Here is a 22,586-nt window from a genome sequence, read left to right as displayed (position 1 = left end):
ACCACCATTCCACGGGGCCCCTCCCATTCCCCGTGCTCAGTTCCAGCTCGTCCTCTTTAAGCCCATCACTGCTGCTTGTGAAGGGTCTCCGGGGGGAGGGGGGGCAAGTAGCTACATCCGGGCCAGTGACAATAGGGCTCAGTGTTTCTCTCCCCAAGGAGAGGCAGCGGCAGAGTGGTATTGTCACTGGGCTAATAAACCAGAGACCCCAGGGTGATGCTCTGGGGACCCGCGTTCGAATCCCTCCAGGGCAGATAGTGAAATCTGAATTGGAATGACCGTGAAACCATTGCCGATTGTGGTAAAAACCCATCTGGTTCACTGTCGTCCCCTTTACTGAAGGAAATCTGCCGTCCTTGCCTGGTCTGGCCAACCTGTGACTCTACCTACAGCAATGTGGTCAATTCTGAAATGCCCTCTGAAATGGCCAAACAAACACTCAGTTGTTGGGCAATAAATGCGGACAGAGCCCAGCGACGCCCACATCCCCATTACAAATGAAACAAACCTCATGCGTTTTATCCGCGCACTGTACCCCATTGCTTGGGGGTTTCTCCTGATATTACACCCAGTCCCCCGGCGTTTACCGGTCTTGTGTACACAACTGACGGATCAATTTTCCCAGCAGGAAACTCACGTTCCGGTCGCACTTTGGTCAGCTGATAATCGGCACGCATTGCTCGCACCACACGGACCACTTCCTGCACCAACAGGAAGTCCGACTCTTCCTGGGGACAATTCCAGTCCGGCTGGAAGAGAGAGAGGACAATATCGGCAGGGACTTCACACCCGGGGCTGCTAAACGCCACCCGTCCGCAAGGGACGGGCTTTCCATCAGCCACTCACTGGTGTAACCACAAACACTCTCCCCCGGCACTCAATCTCTGCTGGCTCCCAATCGGCAGCACCAGGCGTGTTACTGAGACACAAAGGCCGGTGTCCCATCAAGCCCAAACTCACCCCAGTCCCCCTCCACATCTCCGACCCAGCATCCCCTCCACCTCTCTGTTTTCCCCCCCCCCCCTCCAGCTCTCGGTCCCCCCCCCCCCCTCCAGCTCTCTGTCCCCCCCCCCCCCTCCAGCTCTCTGTTCCCCCCCCCCCTCCAGCTCTCTGTTCCCCCCCCCCCTCCAGCTCTCTGTCTCCCACCCCCTCCAGCTCTCTGTCTCCCACCCCCTCCAGCTCTCTGTCTCCCACCCCCTCCAGCTCTCTGTCTCCCACCCCCTCCAGCTCTCTGTCCCCCACCCCCTCCAGCTCTCTGTCCCCCCCCCCTCCGTCTCTGTCTCCCCCCCCCCCTCCGTCTCTGTCCCCCCCCCCCTCCGTCTCTGTCCCCCCCCCCCTCCGTCTCTGTCTCCCCCCCCCTCCGTCTCTGTCTCCCCCCCCCTCCGTCTCTGTCCCCCCCCTCCGTCTCTGTCCCCCCCCCCTCCGTCTCTGTCCCCCCCCTCCGTCTCTCTGTCCCCCCCACCTCATTGTCCCCCACCCCCCCCCGTCCACCTCACTGTCCCCCCTGTCTCCCTCTCTGTCCCTCCCCATCCCCCTCTCTGTACCCCCCCCCAGCTCTGTCCCCCCGTCCCCCTCTCTGTCCCCCCTCCATCTCTGTGTCCCCCCCATCCCCCTCTCTGTTCCCCCCAGCTCTCTGTCTCTCCCCCTCCACCTCTCTGTCCGCCCCCCTCCATCTCTGTCCCCCCTTCCCGTCCACCTCACTGTCCCCCCCCCGTCCCCCTCTCTGTCCCCCCCCTCCCCCTCTCTGTCCCCCCCCCGTCCCCCTCTCTGTCCCCCCCCCGTCCCCCTCTCTGTCCCCCCCCATCCCCCCGTCCCCCCCTCTGTCCCGTCCCCCCCCGTCCCCCTCTCTGTGTCCCCCCCCCCCCCGTCCCCCTCTCTGCCCCCCCCCGTCCCCCTCTCTGTCCCCCCCCATCCACTGTTTGCCCCCCGAGCTCTCTGTCCCCCCGCCCCCCTGTCTGCCCAGCGTACCAGCTCACTGACAGATGGATAGCGGGCGATGCAGATACTGGGCTGGCCGTGCTGGTGACGACTTGGTAACCGCTGCCACAGTTCCTCGGTTAGATAGGGCATGAACGGCGAGAGCAGACACAGCGCCTGCTCCGTGCTCAGGTACAGAATCTGCTGCACTGTCTCCCGCAGTGAATACTCCCCGTTCCGCAGCACTGGCTTCACACACTCCTAAACACACGGGGAGGGAGAACAGAGAGCAGCGATCAGCCAGAATCCCAGAGAGACAGCGTGGGGCAGTCAGATAGTCAGCGAGCTGGGGGGGGGGGCGGGGGGAGACAGAGCGGGGCAGCAAGGTAAGACATAGTGCGTGATAGAGGAGTGGGGGGGAGGAGGAGAAGAGCTGGGCGGGAGGGGAGGAAGGGAGCGGGACAGAGAGCTGGGGGAAGGGGGGATACAGGGAGTGGGGGGGGGGGGGGGCAGGGAGCTGGGAGGAGGGGAGGCGGGCAGAGACCGGGGGGGGGGGGGGGGGGAGGGGGAGGGGGCCGGAGAGCTGGGGGAGGGGGCCGGAGAGCTGGGGGAGGGGGCCGGAGAGCTGGGGGAGGGGGCCGGAGAGCTGGGGGAGGGGGCCGGAGAGCTGGGGGAGGGGGCCGGAGAGCTGGGGGAGGGGGCCGGAGAGCTGGGGGAGGGGGCCGGAGAGCTGGGGGAGGGGGCCGGAGAGCTGGGGGAGGGGGCCGGAGAGCTGGGGGAGGGGGCCGGAGAGCTGGGGGAGGGGGCCGGAGAGCTGGGGGAGGGGGCCGGAGAGCTGGGGGAGGGGGCCGGAGAGCTGGGGGAGGGGGCCGGAGAGCTGGGGGAGGGGGCCGGAGAGCTGGGGGAGGGGGCCGGAGAGCTGGGGGAGGGGGCCGGAGAGCTGGGGGAGGGGGCCGGAGAGCTGGGGGAGGGGGCCGGAGAGCTGGGGGAGGGGGCCGGAGAGCTGGGGGAGGGGGCCGGAGAGCTGGGGGAGGGGGCCGGAGAGCTGGGGGAGGGGGCCGGAGAGCTGGGGGAGGGGGCCAGAGAGCTGGGGGAGGGGGCCGGAGAGCTGGGGGAGGGGGCCGGAGAGCTGGGGGAGGGGGCCGGAGAGCTGGGGGAGGGGGCCGGAGAGCTGGGGGAGGGGGCCGGAGAGCTGGGGGAGGGGGCCGGAGAGCTGGGGGAGGGGGCCGGAGAGCTGGGGGAGGGGGCCAGAGAGCTGGGGCAGGGGGCCGGAGAGCTGGGGCAGGGGGGGCCAGAGAGCTGGGGGAGGGGGGGCAAGAGAGCCGGGGGAGGGGGGGCCAGAGAGCCGGGGGAGGGGGGGGCAGAGAGCTGGGGGAGGGGGGGCCAGAGAGCTGGGGGAGGGGGGGCAGAGAGCTGGGAGCTGAGGTGGAGGAGGGTTGGGTCAATGGGGGAAGGGGGTGGGACAATGGGGGAGGGGGTGGGACAATGGGGAGGGGGTGGGACAATGGGGAGGGGGTGGGACAATGGGGAGGGGGTGGGACAATGGGGAGGGACAATGGAGGAGGGGGGGTTGTGCGGAATGGGAGGCAGAGAGAATGGGCTGAAGTGGGGGGACAACAGGAAGTGCAAACATCCGGAGAAAGGGGAAGGATGAGAGGCAGCTGCGCAGTCGGCAGACCGGGAGAACGCACACAGTGAGACACACACCCTGACACAGACAGTGAGGCACACACCCTGAAACAGACACAGTGAGACACACACCCAGAAACAGACACAGTGAGACACACACCCTGAAACAGAGACAGTGAGAGACACACCCTGAAACAGAGACACAGTGAGACACACCCTGAAACAGAGACACAGTGAGAGACACACCCTCAAACAGACAGTGAGAGACACACCCTGAAACAGACACAGTGAGAGACACACACCCTGAAACAGACACAGTGAGACACACCCTGAAACAGAGACAGTGAGAGACACACCCTGAAACAGAGACACAGTGAGAGACACACACCCTGAAACAGACACAGTGAGAGACACACACCCTGAAACAGACACAGTGAGACACACCCTGAAACAGAGACAGTGAGAGACACACCCTGAAACAGAGACACAGTGAGAGACACACACCCTGAAACAGACACAGTGAGAAACACCCTGAAACAGACACAGTGAGCCACACCCTGAAACAGAGACAGTGAGAGACACACCCTGAAACAGACACAGTGAGACACACCCTGAAACAGACACAGTGAGAGACACACCCTGAAACAGAGACAGTGAGAGACACACCCTGAAACAGAGACAGTGAGAGACACACCCTGAAACAGACACAGTGAGACGCACCCTGAAACAGAGACAGTGAGAGACACACCCTGAAACAGACAGTGAGACACACACCCTGAAACAGAGACACAGTGAGAGACACACCCTGAAACAGAGAGACAGTGAGAGACACACCCTGAAACAGAGACACAGTGAGACACACACCCTGAAACAGAGACAGTGAGAGACACCCTGAAACAGACAGTGAGACACACACCCTGAAACAGAGACAGTGAGAGACACCCTGAAACAGACAGTGAGACACACACCCTGAAACAGACAGTGAGACACACACCCAGAAACAGAGACAGTGAGACACACACCCTGAAACAGAGACACAGTGAGAGACACACCCTGAAACAGACAGTGAGACACACACCCTGAAACAGACAGTGAGACACACACCCTGAAACAGAGACACAGTGAGACACACCCTGAAACAGACACAGTGAGACACACACCCAGAAACAGAGACAGTGAGACACACACCCTGAAACAGAGACACAGTGAGAGACACACCCTGAAACAGACAGTGAGACACACACCCTGAAACAGACAGTGAGACACACACCCTGAAAGAGAGACACAGTGAGACACACCCTGAAACAGACACAGTGAGACACACACCCAGAAACAGAGACAGTGAGACACACACCCTGAAACAGAGACACAGTGAGAGACACACCCTGAAACAGACAGTGAGACACACACCCTGAACAGAGACACAGTGAGACACACCCTGAAACAGACACAGTGAGACACACACCCTTAAACAGACACAGTGAGACACACACCCTGAAACAGACAGTGAGACACACACCCTGAAACAGACAGTGAGACACACACCCTGAAACAGAGACACAGTGAGAGACACACCCTGAAACAGACAGTGAGACACACACCCTGAAACAGACAGTAAGAGACACACCCTGAAAGAGAGACACAGTGAGACACACACACCCTGAAACAGACAGTGAGACACACACCCAGAAACAGAGACAGTGAGACACACACCCTGAAACAGAGACACAGTGAGAGACACACCCTGAAACAGACAGTGAGACACACACCCTGAAACAGACAGTGAGACACACACCCTGAAACAGAGACACAGTGAGAGACACACCCTGAAACAGACACAGTGAGACACACACCCTGAAACAGACAGTGAGACACACACCCTGAAACAGACAGTGAGACACACACCCTGAAACAGACAGTGAGACACACACCCTGAAACAGAGACACAGTGAGAGACACACCCTGAAACAGAGACACAGTGAGAGAGACACCCTGAAACAGAGACACAGTGAGACACACACCCTGAAACAGACACAGTGAGACACACACCCTGAAACAGAGACACAGTGAGAGACACACCCTGAAACAGAGACACAGTGAGACACACACCCTGAAACAGACAGTGAGACACACACCCTGAAACAGACAGTGAGACACACACCCTGAAACAGAGACACAGTGAGACACACACCCTGAAACAGACAGTGAGACACACCCTGAAACAGAGACACAGTGAGAGACACACCCTGAAACAGACAGTGAGACACACCCTGAAACAGACAGTGAGACACACCCTGAAACAGAGACAGTGAGACACACACCCTGAAACAGACACAGTGAGAGACACACCCAGAAACAGAGACAGTGAGAGACACACCCTGAAACAGACACAGTGAGACACACCCTGAAACAGAGACACAGTGAGACACACCCTGAAACAGAGACAGTGAGAGACACACCCTGAAACAGAGACACAGTGAGAGACACACCCTGACACAGAAAGCGAGAGACACACCCTGACACAGAATGAGACACACCCTGAAACAGAGACACAGTGAGAGACACCCTGAAACAGAGACAGTGAGAGACACACCCTGAAACAGAGACAGTGAGAGACACACCCTGAAACAGAGACACAGTGAGAGACACACCCTGACACAGACAGTGAGAGACACCCTGAAACAGAGACAGTGAGAGACACACCCTGAAACAGACACAGTGAGAGACCCACCCTGAAACAGAGACACAGTGAGAGACACACACCCTGAAACAGTGAGAGACACACCCAGAAACAGACACAATGAGACACACCCTGAAACAGAGACACAGTGAGAGACACACCCTGACACAGAAAGCGAGAGACACACCCTGACACAGAGTGAGACACACCCTGAAACAGAGACACAGTGAGACACACACCCTGAAACAGAGACACAGTGAGAGACACACCCTGAAACAGACACAGTGAGAGACATACCCTGAAACAGAGACACAGTGTGACACACCCTGAAACAGAGACACTGAGACACACCCTGAAACAGAGACACAGTGAGACACACACCCTGAAACAGAGACAGTGAGTCACACACCCTGAAACAGACAGTGAGACACACACCCTGAAACAGAGACACAGTGAGACACACACCCTGAAACAGAGACACAGTGAGAGACACACCCTGATACAGACACAGTGAGACACACACCCTGAAACAGAGACACAGTGAGACACACACCCTGAAACAGAGACACAGTGAGAGACACAGTGAGAGACACACCCTGAAACAGACAGTGAGACACACACCCTGAAACAGAGACACAGTGAGACACACACCCTGAAACAGAGACAGTGAGACACACACCCTGAAACAGAGACAGTGAGACACACACCCTGAAACAGAGACAGAGAGAGACACACCCTGAAACAGAGACAGTGAGACACACACCCTGAAACAGAGACACAGTGAGAGACACACCCTGAAACAGAGACACAGTGAGGGACACAGTGAGAGACACACCCTGAAACAGAGACAGTGAGAGACACACCCTGAAACAGACAGTGAGAGACACACCCTGAAACAGACAGTGAGACACACAACCAGAAACAGAGACAGTGAGACACACACCCTGAAACAGAGACACAGTGAGAGACACACCCTGAAACAGACACAGTGAGACACACACCCTGAAACAGAGACACAGAGACACAGTGAGAGACACACCCTGAAACAGACAGTGAGACACACACCCTGAAACAGAGACACAGAGACACAGTGAGAGACACACCCTGAAACAGACACAGTGAGACACACACCCTGAAACAGAGACACAGTGAGACACAGCCTGAAACAGAGACAGTGAGACACACACCCTGACACAGAGACAGTGAGACACACACCCTGAAACAGACATAGTGAGACACACACCCTGAAACAGAGACACAGAGACACAGTGAGAGACATACCCTGAAACAGACAGTGAGACACACACCCAGAAACAGAGACAGTGAGAGACACACCCTGAAACAGAGACACAGTGAGAGACACACCCTGAAACAGACAGTGAGAGACACACCCTGAAACAGACACAGTGAGACACACCCTGAAACAGAGACAGTGAGAGACACACCCTGAAACAGAGACACAGTGAGTGACACACCCTGAAACAGAGACACAGTGAGACACACACCCTGAAACAGACAGTGAGACACACCCTGAAACAGAGACAGTGAGACACACACCCTGAAACAGAGACAGTGAGAGACACACCCTGAAACAGACACAGTGAGACACACCCTGAAACAGACACAGTGAGACACACACCCTGAAACAGAGACACAGTGAGAGACACACCCTGAAACAGAGACACAGTGAGAGACACACCCTGAAACAGAGACACAGTGAGACACACACCCTGAAACAGACAGTGAGACACACACCCTGAAACAGAGACAGTGAGAGACACACCCTGAAACAGACAGTGAGACACACACCCAGAAACAGAGACAGTGAGACACACACCCAGAAACAGAGACAGTGAGACATACCCTGAAACAGAGACAGTGAGAGACACACCCTGAAACAGAGACAGTGAGACACACCCTGAAACAGACAGTGAGAGACACACCCTGAAACAGACACAGTGAGACACACCCTGAAACAGACACAGTGAGACACACCCTGAAACAGAGACACAGTGAGACACACACCCTGAAACAGACACAGTGAGAGACACACCCTGAAACAGAGACACAGTGAGAGACACACCCTGACACAGAAAGCGAGAGACACACCCTGACACAGAATGAGACACACCCTGAAACAGAGACACAGTGAGAGACACCCTGAAACAGAGACAGTGAGAGACACACCCTGAAACAGACAGTGAGAGACACACCCTGAAACAGAGACACAGTGAGAGACACACCCTGACACAGACAGTGAGAGACACCCTGAAACAGAGACAGTGAGAGACACACCCTGAAACAGACACAGTGAGAGACCCACCCTGAAACAGAGACACAGTGAGAGACACACACCCTGAAACAGTGAGAGACACACCCAGAAACAGACACAATGAGACACACCCTGAAACAGAGACACAGTGAGAGACACACCCTGACACAGAAAGCGAGAGACACACCCTGACACAGAGTGAGACACACCCTGAAACAGAGACACAGTGAGACACACACCCTGAAACAGAGACACAGTGAGAGACACACCCTGAAACAGACACAGTGAGAGACACACCCTGAAACAGAGACACAGTGTGACACACCCTGAAACAGAGACACTGAGACACACCCTGAAACAGAGACACAGTGAGACACACACCCTGAAACAGAGACAGTGAGTCACACACCCTGAAACAGACAGTGAGACACACACCCTGAAACAGAGACACAGTGAGACACACACCCTGAAACAGAGACACAGTGAGAGACACACCCTGATACAGACACAGTGAGACACACACCCTGAAACAGAGACACAGTGAGACACACACCCTGAAACAGAGACACAGTGAGAGACACAGTGAGAGACACACCCTGAAACAGACAGTGAGAGACACACCCTGAAACAGACAGTGAGACACACACCCTGAAACAGAGACACAGTGAGACACACACCCTGAAACAGAGACAGTGAGACACACACCCTGAAACAGAGACAGTGAGACACACACCCTGAAACAGACACAGAGAGAGACACACCCTGAAACAGAGACAGTGAGACACACACCCTGAAACAGAGACACAGTGAGAGACACACCCTGAAACAGAGACACAGTGAGGGACACAGTGAGAGACACACCCTGAAACAGAGACAGTGAGAGACACACCCTGAAACAGACAGTGAGAGACACACCCTGAAACAGACAGTGAGACACACAACCAGAAACAGAGACAGTGAGACACACACCCTGAAACAGAGACACAGTGAGAGACACACCCTGAAACAGACACAGTGAGACACACACCCTGAAACAGAGACACAGAGACACAGTGAGAGACACACCCTGAAACAGACAGTGAGACACACACCCTGAAACAGAGACACAGAGACACAGTGAGAGACACACCCTGAAACAGACAGTGAGACACACACCCTGAAACAGAGACACAGAGACACAGTGAGAGACACACCCTGAAACAGACACAGTGAGACACACACCCTGAAACAGAGACACAGTGAGACACAGCCTGAAACAGAGACAGTGAGACACACACCCTGACACAGAGACAGTGAGACACACACCCTGAAACAGACATAGTGAGACACACACCCTGAAACAGAGACACAGAGACACAGTGAGAGACATACCCTGAAACAGACAGTGAGACACACACCCAGAAACAGAGACAGTGAGAGACACACCCTGAAACAGAGACACAGTGAGAGACACACCCTGAAACAGACAGTGAGAGACACACCCTGAAACAGACACAGTGAGACACACCCTGAAACAGAGACAGTGAGAGACACACCCTGAAACAGAGACACAGTGAGTGACACACCCTGAAACAGAGACACAGTGAGACACACACCCTGAAACAGACAGTGAGACACACCCTGAAACAGAGACAGTGAGACACACACCCTGAAACAGAGACAGTGAGAGACACACCCTGAAACAGACACAGTGAGACACACCCTGAAACAGACACAGTGAGACACACACCCTGAAACAGAGACACAGTGAGAGACACACCCTGAAACAGAGACACAGCGAGAGACACACCCTGAAACAGAGACACAGTGAGACACACACCCTGAAACAGACAGTGAGACACACACCCTGAAACAGAGACAGTGAGAGACACACCCTGAAACAGACAGTGAGACACACACCCAGAAACAGAGACAGTGAGACACACACCCAGAAACAGAGACAGTGAGACACACCCTGAAACAGAGACAGTGAGACATACCCTGAAACAGAGACAGTGAGAGACACACCCTGAAACAGAGACAGTGAGACACACCCTGAAACAGACAGTGAGAGACACACCCTGAAACAGACACAGTGAGACACACCCTGAAACAGAGACAGTGAGAGACACACCCTGAAACAGAGACAGTGAGAGACACACCCTGAAACAGAGACAGTGAGACACACACCCTGAAACAGAGACACAGTGAGAGACACACCCTGAAACAAAGACACAGTGAGAGACACACCCTGAAACAGAGACACAGAGAGACACGCCCTGAAACAGAGACACAGTGAGAGACACACCCTGAAACAGAGACACAGTGAGAGACACACCCTGAAACAGACAGTGAGACACACCCTGAAACAGACACAGTGAGACACACACCCTGAAACAGACAGTGAGACACACACCCTGAAACAGAGACACAGTGAGAGACACACCCTGAAACAGAGACAGTGAGAGACACACCCTGAAACAGACAGTGAGAGACACACCCTGAAACAGAGACAGTGAGAGACACACCCTGAAACAGAGACAGTGAGAGACACACACCCTGAAACAGAGACACAGTGAGACACACCCTGAAACAGACAGTGAGAGACACACCCTGAAACAGAGACAGTGAGACACACACCCTGAAACAGAGACACAGTGAGAGACACACCCTGAAACAGAGACACAGTGAGAGACACACCCTGAAACAGAGACACAGTGAGAGACACACCCTGAAACAGACACCGTGAGACACACCCTGAAACAGACACAGTGAGACACACACCCTGAAACAGACACAGTGAGACACACACCCTGAAACAGACAGTGAGACACACACCCTGAAACAGAGACAGTGAGAGACACCCTGAAACAGACAGTGAGACACACACCCTGAAACAGAGACACAGTGAGAGACACACCCTGAAAGAGAGACACAGTGAGACACACCCTGAAACAGACAGTGAGACACACCCTGAAACAGAGACAGTGAGAGACACACCCTGAAACAGACACAGAGAGACACACACTGAAACAGACAGTGAGACACACACCCAGAAACAGAGACAGTGAGACACACACCCTGAAACAGAGACACAGTGAGAGACACACCCTGAAACAGACAGTGAGACACACACCCAGAAACAGAGACAGTGAGACACACACCCTGAAACAGAGACACAGTGAGACACACCCTGAAACAGACAGTGAGACACACCCTGAAACAGAGACAGTGAGAGACACACCCTGAAAGAGAGACACTGTGAGACACACACACCCTGAAACAGACAGTGAGACACACACCCTGAAACAGAGACACAGTGAGACACACCCTGAAACAGACAGTGAGACACACCCTGAAACAGAGACAGTGAGAGACACACCCTGAAACAGAGACACAGTGAGAGACACACCCTGAAACAGACAGTGAGACACACACCCTGAAACAGAGACACAGTGTGACACACCCTGAAACAGACACAGTGAGACACACCCTGAAACAGACAGTGAGAGACACACCCTGAAAGAGAGACACTGTGAGACACACACACCCTGAAACAGACAGTGAGACACACACCCAGAAACAGAGACAGTGAGACACACACCCTGAAACAGAGACACAGTGAGACACACCCTGAAACAGACAGTGAGACACACCCTGAAACAGACAGTGAGACACACACCCTGAAACAGAGACACAGTGAGAGACACACACCCTGAAACAGAGACACAGTGAGAGACACACCCTGAAACAGAGACACAGTGAGAGACACACCCTGAAACAGACAGTGAGACACACCCTGAAACAGACAGTGAGACACACACCCTGAAACAGAGACACAGTGAGACACACACCCTGAAACAGAGACACAGTGAGAGACACACCCTGAAACAGACAGTGAGAGACACACCCTGAAACAGACAGTGAGACACACACCCTGAAACAGAGACACAGTGAGAGACACACCCTGAAACAGAGACACAGTGAGAGACACACCCTGAAACAGACAGTGAGACACACCCTGAAACAGAGACAGTGAGACACACACCCTGAAACAGACACAGTGAGAGACACACCCAGAAACAGAGACAGTGAGAGACACACCCTGAAACAGACACAGTGAGACACACCCTGAAACAGAGACACAGTGAGACACACCCTGAAACAGAGACAGTGAGAGACACACCCTGAAACAGACACAGTGAGACACACCCTGAAACAGACACAGTGAGACACACACCCTGAAACAGAGGCAGTGAGACACACACCCTGAAACAGAGACAGTGAGACAAACACCCTGAAACAGAGACAGTGAGAGACACACCCTGAAACAGAGACAGTGAGACACACACCCTGAAACAGACACAGTGAGACACACACCCTGAAACAGAGACAGTGAGAGACACACCCTGAAACAGTCACAGTGAGAGACACACCCTGAAACAGAGACACAGTGAGAGACACACCCTGACACAGAAAGCGAGAGACACACCCTGACACAGAGTGAGACACACCCTGAAACAGAGACACAGTGAGAGACACACCCTGACACAGACAGTGAGAGACACCCTGAAACAGAGACAGTGAGAGACACACCCTGAAACAGACACAGTGAGAGACACACCCTGAAACAGAGACACAGTGAGAGACACACCCTGACACAGACAGTGAGAGACACCCTGAAACAGAGACAGTGAGACACACACCCTGAAACAGACAGTGAGAGACACACCCAGAAACAGACACAATGAGACACACCCTGAAACAGAGACACAGTGAGATACACACCCTGAAACAGAGACACAGTGAGAGACACACCCTGACACAGAAAGCGAGAGACACACCCTGACACAGAGTGAGACACACACCCTGAAACAGAGACACTGAGACACACCCTGAAACAGAGACACAGTGAGACACACACCCTGAAACAGACACAGTGAGACACACACCCTGAAACAGAGACACACTGAGACACACACCCTGAAACAGAGACAGTGAGACACACACCCTGAAACAGACAGTGAGACACACACCCAGAAACAGAGACAGTGAGACACACACCCTGAAACAGACAGTGAGACACACACCCTGAAACAGAGACACAGTGAGACACACACCCTGAAACAGAGACAGTGAGACACACACCCTGAAACAGACACAGTGAGACACACACCCTGAAACAGAGACAGTGAGACACACACCCTGAAACAGACACAGTGAGAGACACACCCTGATACAGACACAGTGAGAGACACACCCTGAAACAGCCACACAGTGAGACACACCCTGAAACAGACACAGAGAGAGACACACCCTGAAACAGAGACAGTGAGAGACACACCCTGAAACAGAGACAGTGAGAGACACACCCTGAAACAGACAGTGAGACACACACCCAGAAACAGAGACAGTGAGACACACACCCTGAAACAGACAGTGAGAGACACACCCTGAAACAGACAGTGAGACACACACCCAGAAACAGAGACAGTGAGAGACACACCCTGAAACAGAGACAGTGAGACACACACCCAGAAACAGACACAGTGAGACACACACCCTGAAACAGACACACAGTGAGACACACCCTGAAACAGACACAGAGAGAGACACACCCTGAAACAGAGACAGTGAGACACACACCCAGAAACAGAGACAGTGAGAGACACAGTGAGAGACACACCCTAAAACAGAGACAGTGAGAGACACACCCTGAAACAGACAGTGAGAGACACACCCTGAAACAGACAGTGAGACACACACCCAGAAACAGAGACAGTGAGACACACACCCTGAAACAGAGACACAGAGACACAGTGAGAGACACACCCTGAAACAGACAGTGAGACACACACCCTGAAACAGAGACACAGAGACACAGTGAGAGACACACCCTGAAACAGACAGTGAGAGACACACCCTGAAACAGAGACACAGTGAGACACACACCCTGAAACAGAGACACAGAGACACAGTGAGAGACACACCCTGAAACAGACACAGTGAGACACACACCCTGAAACTGAGACGCAGAGACACAGTGAGAGACACACCCTGAAACAGACACAGTGAGACACACACCCTGAAACAGAGACACAGTGAGACACACACCCTGAAACAGACAGTGAGACACACACCCTGAAACAGAGACACAGTGAGACACACCCTGACACAGAGACAGTGAGACACACACCCTGAAACAGACATAGTGAGACACACACCCTGAAACAGAGACACAGTGAGAGACATACCCTGAAACAGACAGTGAGACACACACCCTGAAACAGAGACACAGAGACATAGTGAGAGACATACCCTGAAACAGACAGTGAGACACACACCCTGAAACAGAGACACAGTGAGACACACCCTGAAACAGAGACAGTGAGACACACCCTGAAACAGACACAGAGAGAGACACAGTGAGAGACACACCCTGAAACAGAGACAGTGAGAGACACACCCTGAAACAGACAGTGAGAGACACACCCTGAAACAGACAGTGAGAGACACACTCTGAAACAGAGACACAGTGAGACACACACCCTGAAACAGACACAGTGAGAGACACACCCTGAAACAGACATAGTGAGACACACACCCTGAAACAGAGACACAGTGAGAGACACACCCTGAAACAGAGACACAGTGAGAGACATAGTGAGACACACACCCTGAAACAGACACAGTGAGAGACACACCCTGAAACAGACATAGTGAGACACACACCCTGAAACAGAGACACAGTGAGAGACATACCCTGAAACAGACAGTGAGACACACACCCTGAAACAGAGACACAGTGAGACACACCCTGAAACAGAGACAGTGAGACACACCCTGAAACAGACACAGAGAGAGACACAGTGAGAGACACACCCTGAAACAGAGACAGTGAGAGACACACCCTGAAACAGACAGTGAGAGACACACCCTGAAACAGAGACACAGTGAGACACACACCCTGAAACAGAGACACAGTGAGAGACACACCCTGAAACAGACAGTGAGAGACACACCCTGACAGAGACACAGTGAGACACACCCTGAAACAGAGACAGTGAGAGACACCCTGAAACAGAGACAGTGAGACACACACCCTGAAACAGACACAGTGAGACACACACCCTGACACAGAGACAGTGAGACACACACCCTGACACAGAGACAGTGAGACACACCCTGAAACAGAGACACAGTGAGAGACACACCCTGAAACAGACACAGTGAGACACACCCTGAAACAGACACAGTGAGACACACACCCTGACACAGAGACACAGTGAGAGACACACCCTGAAACAGAGACAGTGAGACACACACCCTGACACAGAGACAGTGAGAGACACACCCTGAAACAGAGACAGTGAGACACACACCCTGAAACAGACACAGTGAGAGACACACCCTGAAACAGACAGTGAGACACACACCCTGAAACAGAGACAGTGAGGCACACACCCTGACACAGAGACACAGTGAGACACACCCTGAAACAGAGACAGTGAGACACACCCTGAAACAGACACAGTGAGACACACCCTGACACAGAGACACAGTGAGAGACACACCCTGAAACAGAGACAGTGAGACACACCCTGACACAGAGACAGTGAGAGACACACCCTGAAACAGAGACAGTGAGACACACCCTGAAACAGACACAGTGAGACACACACCCTGACACAGAGACACAGTGAGAGACACACCCTGAAACAGAGACAGTGAGACACACACCCTGAAACAGACACAGTGAGAGACACACCCTGAAACAGACAGTGAGACACACACCCTGACACAGAGACACAGTGAGACACACCCTGAAACAGACAGTGAGAGACACACCCTGACAGAGACAGTGAGACACACACCCTGAAACAGACAGTGAGACACACACCCTGATACAGAGACACAGTGAGAGACACACCCTGACACAGAGACAGTGAGGCACACACCCTGACACAGAGACAGAGTGAGACACACACCCTGACAGAGACAGTGAGACACACACCCTGACACAGAGACACAGTGAGAGACACACCCTGAAACAGAGACAGTGAGACACACCCTGAAACAGACAGTGAGAGACACACCCTGAAACAGACAGTGAGACACACACCCTGATACAGAGACACAGTGAGAGACACACCCTGACACAGAGACAGTGAGACACACACCCTGAAACAGACACAGTGAGAGACACACCCTGAAACAGACACAGTGAGAGACACACCCTGAAACAGACAGTGAGACACACACCCTGACACAGAGACAGTGAGGCACACACCCTGACACAGAGACACAGTGAGACACACACCCTGACAGAGACTCAGTGAGACACACACCCTAACACAGGGACACAGTGAGACACACGCCCTTACACAGAGACACAGTGAGAGACACACCTTAACACAGAGACACAGTGAGAGACACACCCTGACAGAGACAGTGAGACACACACCCTGACAGAGACTCAGTGAGACACGCACCCTAACAAAGAGACACAGTGAGACACGCACCCTAATATAGGGACACAGTGAGACACACACCCTGACCTGGGACGCAGTGAGACACACACCCTGACAGAGACCATGAGACACACACCCTAACACAGACAGTGAGACTCACAGTCTAACACAGGGACACAGTGAGACACACACCCTGACAGAGACACAGTGAGACACACACCCTGACACAGAGACACAGTGAGACACACACCCTTACACAGAGACACAGTGAGAGACACACCCTAACACAGGGACACAGTGAAACACGCACCCTTACATAGGGACACAGTCAGACACACACCCTGACACAGGGACACAGTGAGACACACACCCTGACTTGGGACACAGTGAGATACACACCCTAACACAGAGACACAGTGAGACGCACACCCTGAAACAGAGAAACAGTGAGACGCACACCCTGACAGAGACAGTGAGACACACCCCCTAACACAGACAGTGAGACAAACACCCTAACACAGACAGTGAGACTCACACCCTAACACAGAGACACAGTGAGAGACACACCCTGACACAGGGACACAGTGAGAGACACACCCTGACACAGAGACACACACCCTGACACAGGGACACAGTGAGACACACCCCCTGACACAGGGACACAGTGAGACACACCCACTGACACAGAGAGACACACACCCTGACACAGAGACACAGTGAGAGACACACCCTGACACAGAGACACACACCCTGACACAGGGACACAGTGAGACACACACCCTGACAGAGACACAGTGAGACACACACCCTGACAGAGAGACACAGTGAGACACACCCTGACACAGAGACACACACCCTGACACAGGGACACAGTGAGACACACACCCTGACAGAGACACAGTGAGACACACACCCTGACAGAGAGACACAGTGAGACACACACCCTACACACCGGGGCTGTTTAGGACAGGGCTAAAGCGCTGGCTTTGAAAGCAGACCGAGGCTGGCCAGCAGCACGGTTCGATTCCCGTACCAGCCTCCCCGAACAGGCGCCGGAATGTGGCGACTAGGGGCTTTTCAACTTCATTGAAGTCTACTTGTGACAATAAGCGATTTTCATTTCATTTTCATTTTTCATTTCAGAGACACAGTGAGACACACACCCTGACACAGAGACACAGTGAGACACACAACCTGAAACAGAGACACAGTGAGACACACACCCTGACACAGAGACAGTGAGAGACACACCCTGACAGAGACACAGTGAGACACACACCCTGACAGAGACACAGTGAGAGACACACCCTGACAGAGACACACACCCTAACAGAGACACACACCCTGACACAGAGACACAGTGAGAGACACACCCTGACAGAGACACAGTGAGACACACCCCCTGACAGAGACACAGTGAGAGACACACCCTGAAACAGACACAGTGAGACACACACCCTGACGCAGAGACACAGTGAGACACACAACCTGACGCAGAGACACAGTGAGACACGCACCCTGACAGAGACACAATGAGAGACACACCCTGACACAGAGAGACACACCCTGACACAGTGAGAGACACACCCTGACACAGAGGAATGCACTGTGTTATAGGGTCACAGAGAGACTGATGGTAAGGGGATGTGCGTGTGACCCAGATGCAGGTCTCTGTGAGCACAGTGAGACTCCGTGTCTGCTTCTCACTCACCAGGTAAACGTCACACAGGTCGTGGAGCCAGAATTGGTGGATGGCAGAGGTTGCAGCTTGGAGGTTGTATTCCTGGAAGCCCCGATCACAGGCCGCGATGGTGCGGAGGAGCCGGCTGAGGATCCAGCGGTCAATGGCAGCCGCTGGGCGAAGCTGGGAATGGGAAGGAAGCGGCGTCACAGCCAGGCACCGCCGGATTTACCTCATCCTCATCGCGATCACGCCCGCAACCCTACACCTCCCCCATCGACCATCCTCACCCGACCCAGGACAGGATGTCCACTGTACCGCAGAACCGGAGCCCCCAATAATCGCTACATGTGAGCAATCCAGAGAACGGCAACTCCAAGCCCAGCTCGGCAGAGGTCCACTTCAGTTTCGTCTCGGCATATAAAGATACATAAAGATGTTAAGATGTAGGATACACTGCACTTAACATTGGCGGGGAGGGTCCAAGTGGTGAAAATGAATATTCTGCTGAGGTTCTGGTTTATCTTTCAGGCTCTCCCGATCTTTATACCAAAGGCCTTTTTTCGGAAAGTGGACACAATCATCTCTGACTTTGTATGGGCGGGGAAGGTGGGGAGGACCCTGCTACAGAGGCAGCAGGGGGGGTTGGCGTTGCCAAACTTGCTTCTTTATTATTGGGCAGCGAATATGGACAAGGTGCGGCGGTGGTGGGAAGGAGAAGGGGTAGAGTGGGTTAGGATGGAGGAGGAATCTTGTAAGGGGTCTAGTTTGAGGGCTATGATGACGGCAGCATTGCCAATGGCTCCGAGTAGGTATTCAGGGAGCCCTGTGGTGCAGTTCACGGTGAAGATATGGAATCAGCTGAGGAGGCATTTTAGGGTGGAAGAGATGTCGGTGCTAATGCCGGTGTGCGAGAATCATAGGTTTAAGCCGGGGGAGGTTGGATCGTGTATACGGGAGGTGGAGGGAAATGGGACTGGTCAAGGTGAGGGATTTGAAAGGGCAGCAGGGTAGCATAGTGGTTAGCACAGTTGCTTTGCAGCTCCAGGGTCCCAGGATCGATTCCCGGCTTGGGTCACTGTGCGGAGTCCACATGTTCTCCCCGGGTTTCCTCCGGGTGCTCCGGTTTCCTCCCACAGTCTAAAGACGTGCAGGTTAGGTGGATTGGCCATGGTAAATTGCCCTTAGTGTCCAAAAAAGGTTAGGTGGGGTTACGGGGATAGGGTGAAGGTGTGATGTCAGGTAGGGTGCTCTTTCCAAGGGCCGGTGCAGACTCGATGGGCCGGATGGCCTCCTTCTGCACTGTAAATTCTATGATTATTTGGTTATTATATGGTATTTGGAAGAAGGGTTCGCCAGTCTGGGGGAGCGAAGGGAGAGGGTACAGCTGCTGAGGGGGAGTGAGTTCAGGTATCTACATGTTAGGGACTTTGCACGAACGGTCTGGAAGGGGTTCCCTAGGTTGCCGGGATACATCCTGCTGGAGCGACTGCTGCTCCCGGATGTGGAAGTGGAGGGAGGAATTGGGGATATATACAAGTAGCTGGGGGAGCAGGGAGGCGAGCGGGTGGAAGATCATGGAGAAATGGGAAGCGGAGTTGGGAGGGGTGATCAATTGGGGAGCATGGAGTGAGGAGTAGGGTAAACAGGACCGCCTCTTTTTAAAAAAAATTTAGAGTACCCAATTCAGTTTTTTCAACTAAGGGGCAATTTAGCGTGGCCAATCCACCTACCCTGCACATCCTTGGGTTGTGGGGGCGAAACCCACACAAACACGGGGGGAGAATGTGCAAACTCCACACGGACAGTGACCCAGAGCCGGGATCGAACCTGGGACCTCGGCACCGTGATGCAGCAGGGTTAACCCACTGCGCCACCGTGCTGCCCTAACGAGACCTCCTCTTGTGCCAGGATGAGCCTGATAGTTTCAGGTGGTGCACAGGGTGCACATGAATCAGGCGAGAATGAGTGGGTTTCTTTCAGGGGGTAACAGACGAGTGTGAGAGGTGTGGGCAGGGGCCAGCGAATCACACGCACATGTTTTGGGGTTGTGAGAAAGCTGGGAAGATCCTGGGCGGGAGTGTTTGCAGTCTTAGCCAGGATAGTGGAGGAGGAGGTGGACCCGGACCCTTTGGTGGTGATATTTGGGGTTTCAGAGGAGCCGGAGCTCATGGAGAGGAAGAAGGCCGACGTCTTGGCCTTCGCCTCTCTGATTGCACGCCAGCGAATTTTACTGGAGTGGCGGTCGGCATCGCCACCGGGGGTAGCAGCATGGTTGGGTGACCTGTACGACTTCCTGAGATTAGAGAAGATAAAGTACGAATTAAGGGGCTCTTCAGGGGGGTTTGAGGAAAGGTGGGGGGATGTTTGTGGCCGTATTTGAGGAGCTGTTCATCGTGGGGGAGGGGGGGTGAAGAAGGGAAAAATCTGTACAGACTGGTATAGTTGATTGTTGGGAAGTATGTTTCCCGGGGTGTTTGTTCGCTGTAACCTGTTTTAGTACACGTTTGTAATAAAACACATTTTTAAAGAAGATAAATAAAAATGAACACTTAGTAAAGGCTCAGTTGTCGGATTGCCTGAATGTTTCTGCGGGACCCCCAGTATTCTTTACCCCTTTAGCTGTGTCCCGGACTCCAGCAAACATCTCAATCGTATCATAAAGAGAACATAAGAACTAGGAGCAGGAGTAGGCTATCTGGGCCCCTCGAGCCCTGCTCCGCCATTCAATGAGATCCTGGCTGATCTTTTGTGGACTCAGTTCCACTTTCCGGCCCGAACACCAGAACCCTTAATCCCTTTATTCTTCAAAAAAACTATCTTTATCTTAAAAACATTTAATGAAGGAGCCTCAACTGCTTCACTGGGCAAGGAATTCCATAGATTCACAACCCTTTGGGTGAAGAAGTTCCTCCTAACTCAGTCCTAAATCTACTTCCCCTTATTTTGAGGCTATGCCCCCCTAGTTCTGCTTTCACCCGCCAGTGGAAACAACCTGCCGCATCTATCCTATCGTATTCCCTTCATAATTTTATATGTTTCTGTAAGATCCCCCCCTCATCCTTCTAAATTCCAATGAGTACAGTCCCAGTCTACTCAACCTCTCCTCGTAATCCAACCCCTTCAGCTCTGGGATTAACCTAGTGAATCTCCTCTGCACACCTCCAGTGCCAGTACGTCCTTTCTCAAGTAAGGAGACCAAAACTGAAACACAATACTCCAGGTGTGGCCTCACTAACACCTTATACAATTGCAGCATAACCTCCCTAGTCTTAAACTCAATCCCTCTAGCAATGAAGGACAAAATTCCATTTGTATCAAACTGTGACCGCTTGTCACAGGCCCAGCGAGGCCCACCTTAATTTTAAAATACACCAAGAGTATGGCTCTGGTCCAGTCGGTATAACCGCCCTGTGGTGTTCCTGTGGGATGTGTGCAGGTTGAAACTGATGTTTTGCAATTCTTCCACGGGATGTGAGCACCAGGGGCAAGGCCTGCAACGGTTGGCCATCCCGAAAAGCTTCGGAATGGAGGTGGCTTGCTCGGTCATTACAGAGTCGACCACATTGCTGTGGGTCTGGAGTCACGTGTGGGCCACACCGGGGAAGGGGACACGAGTGAAGCAGACAGGTCTTTACAACAATCGATGACACTTTGATGGTCATCATCGCTGAGACTAACGGGGCAGGCACGGTGGCGCAGTGGGTTAGCCTGCTGCCTCATGGCTCCGAGGTCCCAGGTTCGATCCCGGCTCTGGGTCACTCTCCCGTGTGGAGTTTGCACATTCTCCCAGTGTTTGCGTGGGTTTCACCCCCACAACCCAGAGATGTGTAGGCGAGGTGGACTGGCCTCGCTAAATTGCCCCTTAATTGGAAAAAATGAATTGGGTACTCTACATTTTATATGAAGAAAAAAAAAATCACTGAGACTAACTTTCAATTCCAGATTGATTCATCA

General features: G+C 53.5%; 1 protein-coding gene across 1 annotated transcript in view; it reads right to left on the bottom strand.

The window, feature by feature from the left end:
• The window catches only part of vars2 (valyl-tRNA synthetase 2, mitochondrial), a 68,679-nt gene that overhangs the window by 10,648 nt on the left and 35,445 nt on the right, over window positions 1–22,586 (bottom strand). The window contains exons 17-19 of the mRNA XM_072473260.1: window positions 18,660–18,848; window positions 1,969–2,178; window positions 638–749 (exon numbers count right to left, since the gene is read on the bottom strand). Of these exons, the coding sequence (XP_072329361.1) occupies window positions 638–749; window positions 1,969–2,178; window positions 18,660–18,848 (511 nt within the window). The remainder of the gene's footprint in view (window positions 1–637; window positions 750–1,968; window positions 2,179–18,659; window positions 18,849–22,586) is intronic.

The sequence above is a fragment of the Scyliorhinus torazame genome, chromosome 14, assembly GCF_047496885.1.
Source record: "Scyliorhinus torazame isolate Kashiwa2021f chromosome 14, sScyTor2.1, whole genome shotgun sequence".
Lineage (NCBI taxonomy): Eukaryota > Metazoa > Chordata > Chondrichthyes > Carcharhiniformes > Scyliorhinidae > Scyliorhinus > Scyliorhinus torazame.
This window is presented reverse-complemented; position numbering and strand designations above follow the sequence as displayed.